General features: G+C 66.1%; 1 protein-coding gene across 1 annotated transcript in view; it reads right to left on the bottom strand.

Moving 5' to 3' along the window:
• The window catches only part of EPO (erythropoietin), a 2,386-nt gene extending 1,630 nt beyond the window's left edge, over positions 1 to 756 (bottom strand). The window contains exons 1-2 of the mRNA XM_010837909.1: positions 744 to 756; positions 59 to 198 (exon numbers count right to left, since the gene is read on the bottom strand). Of these exons, the coding sequence (XP_010836211.1) occupies positions 59 to 198; positions 744 to 756 (153 nt within the window). The remainder of the gene's footprint in view (positions 1 to 58; positions 199 to 743) is intronic.
• Between the last annotated feature and the right edge of the window lie 93 nt (positions 757 to 849).

The raw sequence follows: 849 nt of genomic DNA, 5'->3' as shown, positions 1-849 counted from the left end.
GTTGACCCTGGAGCCCCAAGTGTGAGTTCTGTGGAAGGTCTTGGGGAGGGGACCTCACCGTGGCATTTTCGGCCTCCCTGGCCTCCAGGATGTACCTCTCCAGGACTCGGCTGTCACAGATGAGGCGTGCGGGGGCGCCCAGGACTGGGAAGCCCAAAGGAAACAGCAGAAAGGACAGCATCAGCAGCGGAGTACAGTCTAGGAAAGAGAGCCGGGCTGCGGATGAGGTGGATTCTCGCAGGAGAAGGGCTGGTTTGGACGGCAGGTTCACCCATCCTGCTGCGCAGCCCCCAGTGAGTCCTCCCCACCTGGACCTTGGGAGCGCTCAGGCTCTGCCTCCGCGTTCATTCAATCCCGCGGCCGTGTGCACACCCCACCCCCCTCCAGCTACCGGCATCCACTTCTCCCGGCCAAACTTCAATCCCGGTGTGACAGCGGCGTCCCTTCTCGCAGATCCGGGTTGTGGCTCCCAGACCCAGGTGTCTGAGTCTTCCTCGGCACCCACAGAGCCGCGCCTCTTCTCCCTGAACCCCCAGCCCTCCGCCCCGTCTCCGGCTCAGGTTCCGACTCTCCCCGGGGGACTCCTAGAGCCCGACAGACCAGCAGGTGAAGGCTGCCCCACCCCCCTTGCCCTTCCGGGGTCCTTGGCAAGTCTCAAGTCCTTGAACCGGGCCAACTCGGGGCCAAGAGCCCCAGCGGTAAATTCCTCCTCAAACAGCGCTGCCCCGGCCGAGAGTACTCACCGCGCGCCCCCATCTCCGTGCCTCGCCTGACCCCTCAGCGACCTGGGGCTCGGCGGGTGCCTGCGCCGAGGCCCCGCATCCCGGGAAGATCGACGGGGCAGGGCCG

The sequence above is a fragment of the Bison bison genome, unplaced genomic scaffold (genome assembly GCF_000754665.1).
Source record: "Bison bison bison isolate TAMUID 2011002044 unplaced genomic scaffold, Bison_UMD1.0 scf7180017864085, whole genome shotgun sequence".
Lineage (NCBI taxonomy): Eukaryota > Metazoa > Chordata > Mammalia > Artiodactyla > Bovidae > Bison > Bison bison.
This window is presented reverse-complemented; position numbering and strand designations above follow the sequence as displayed.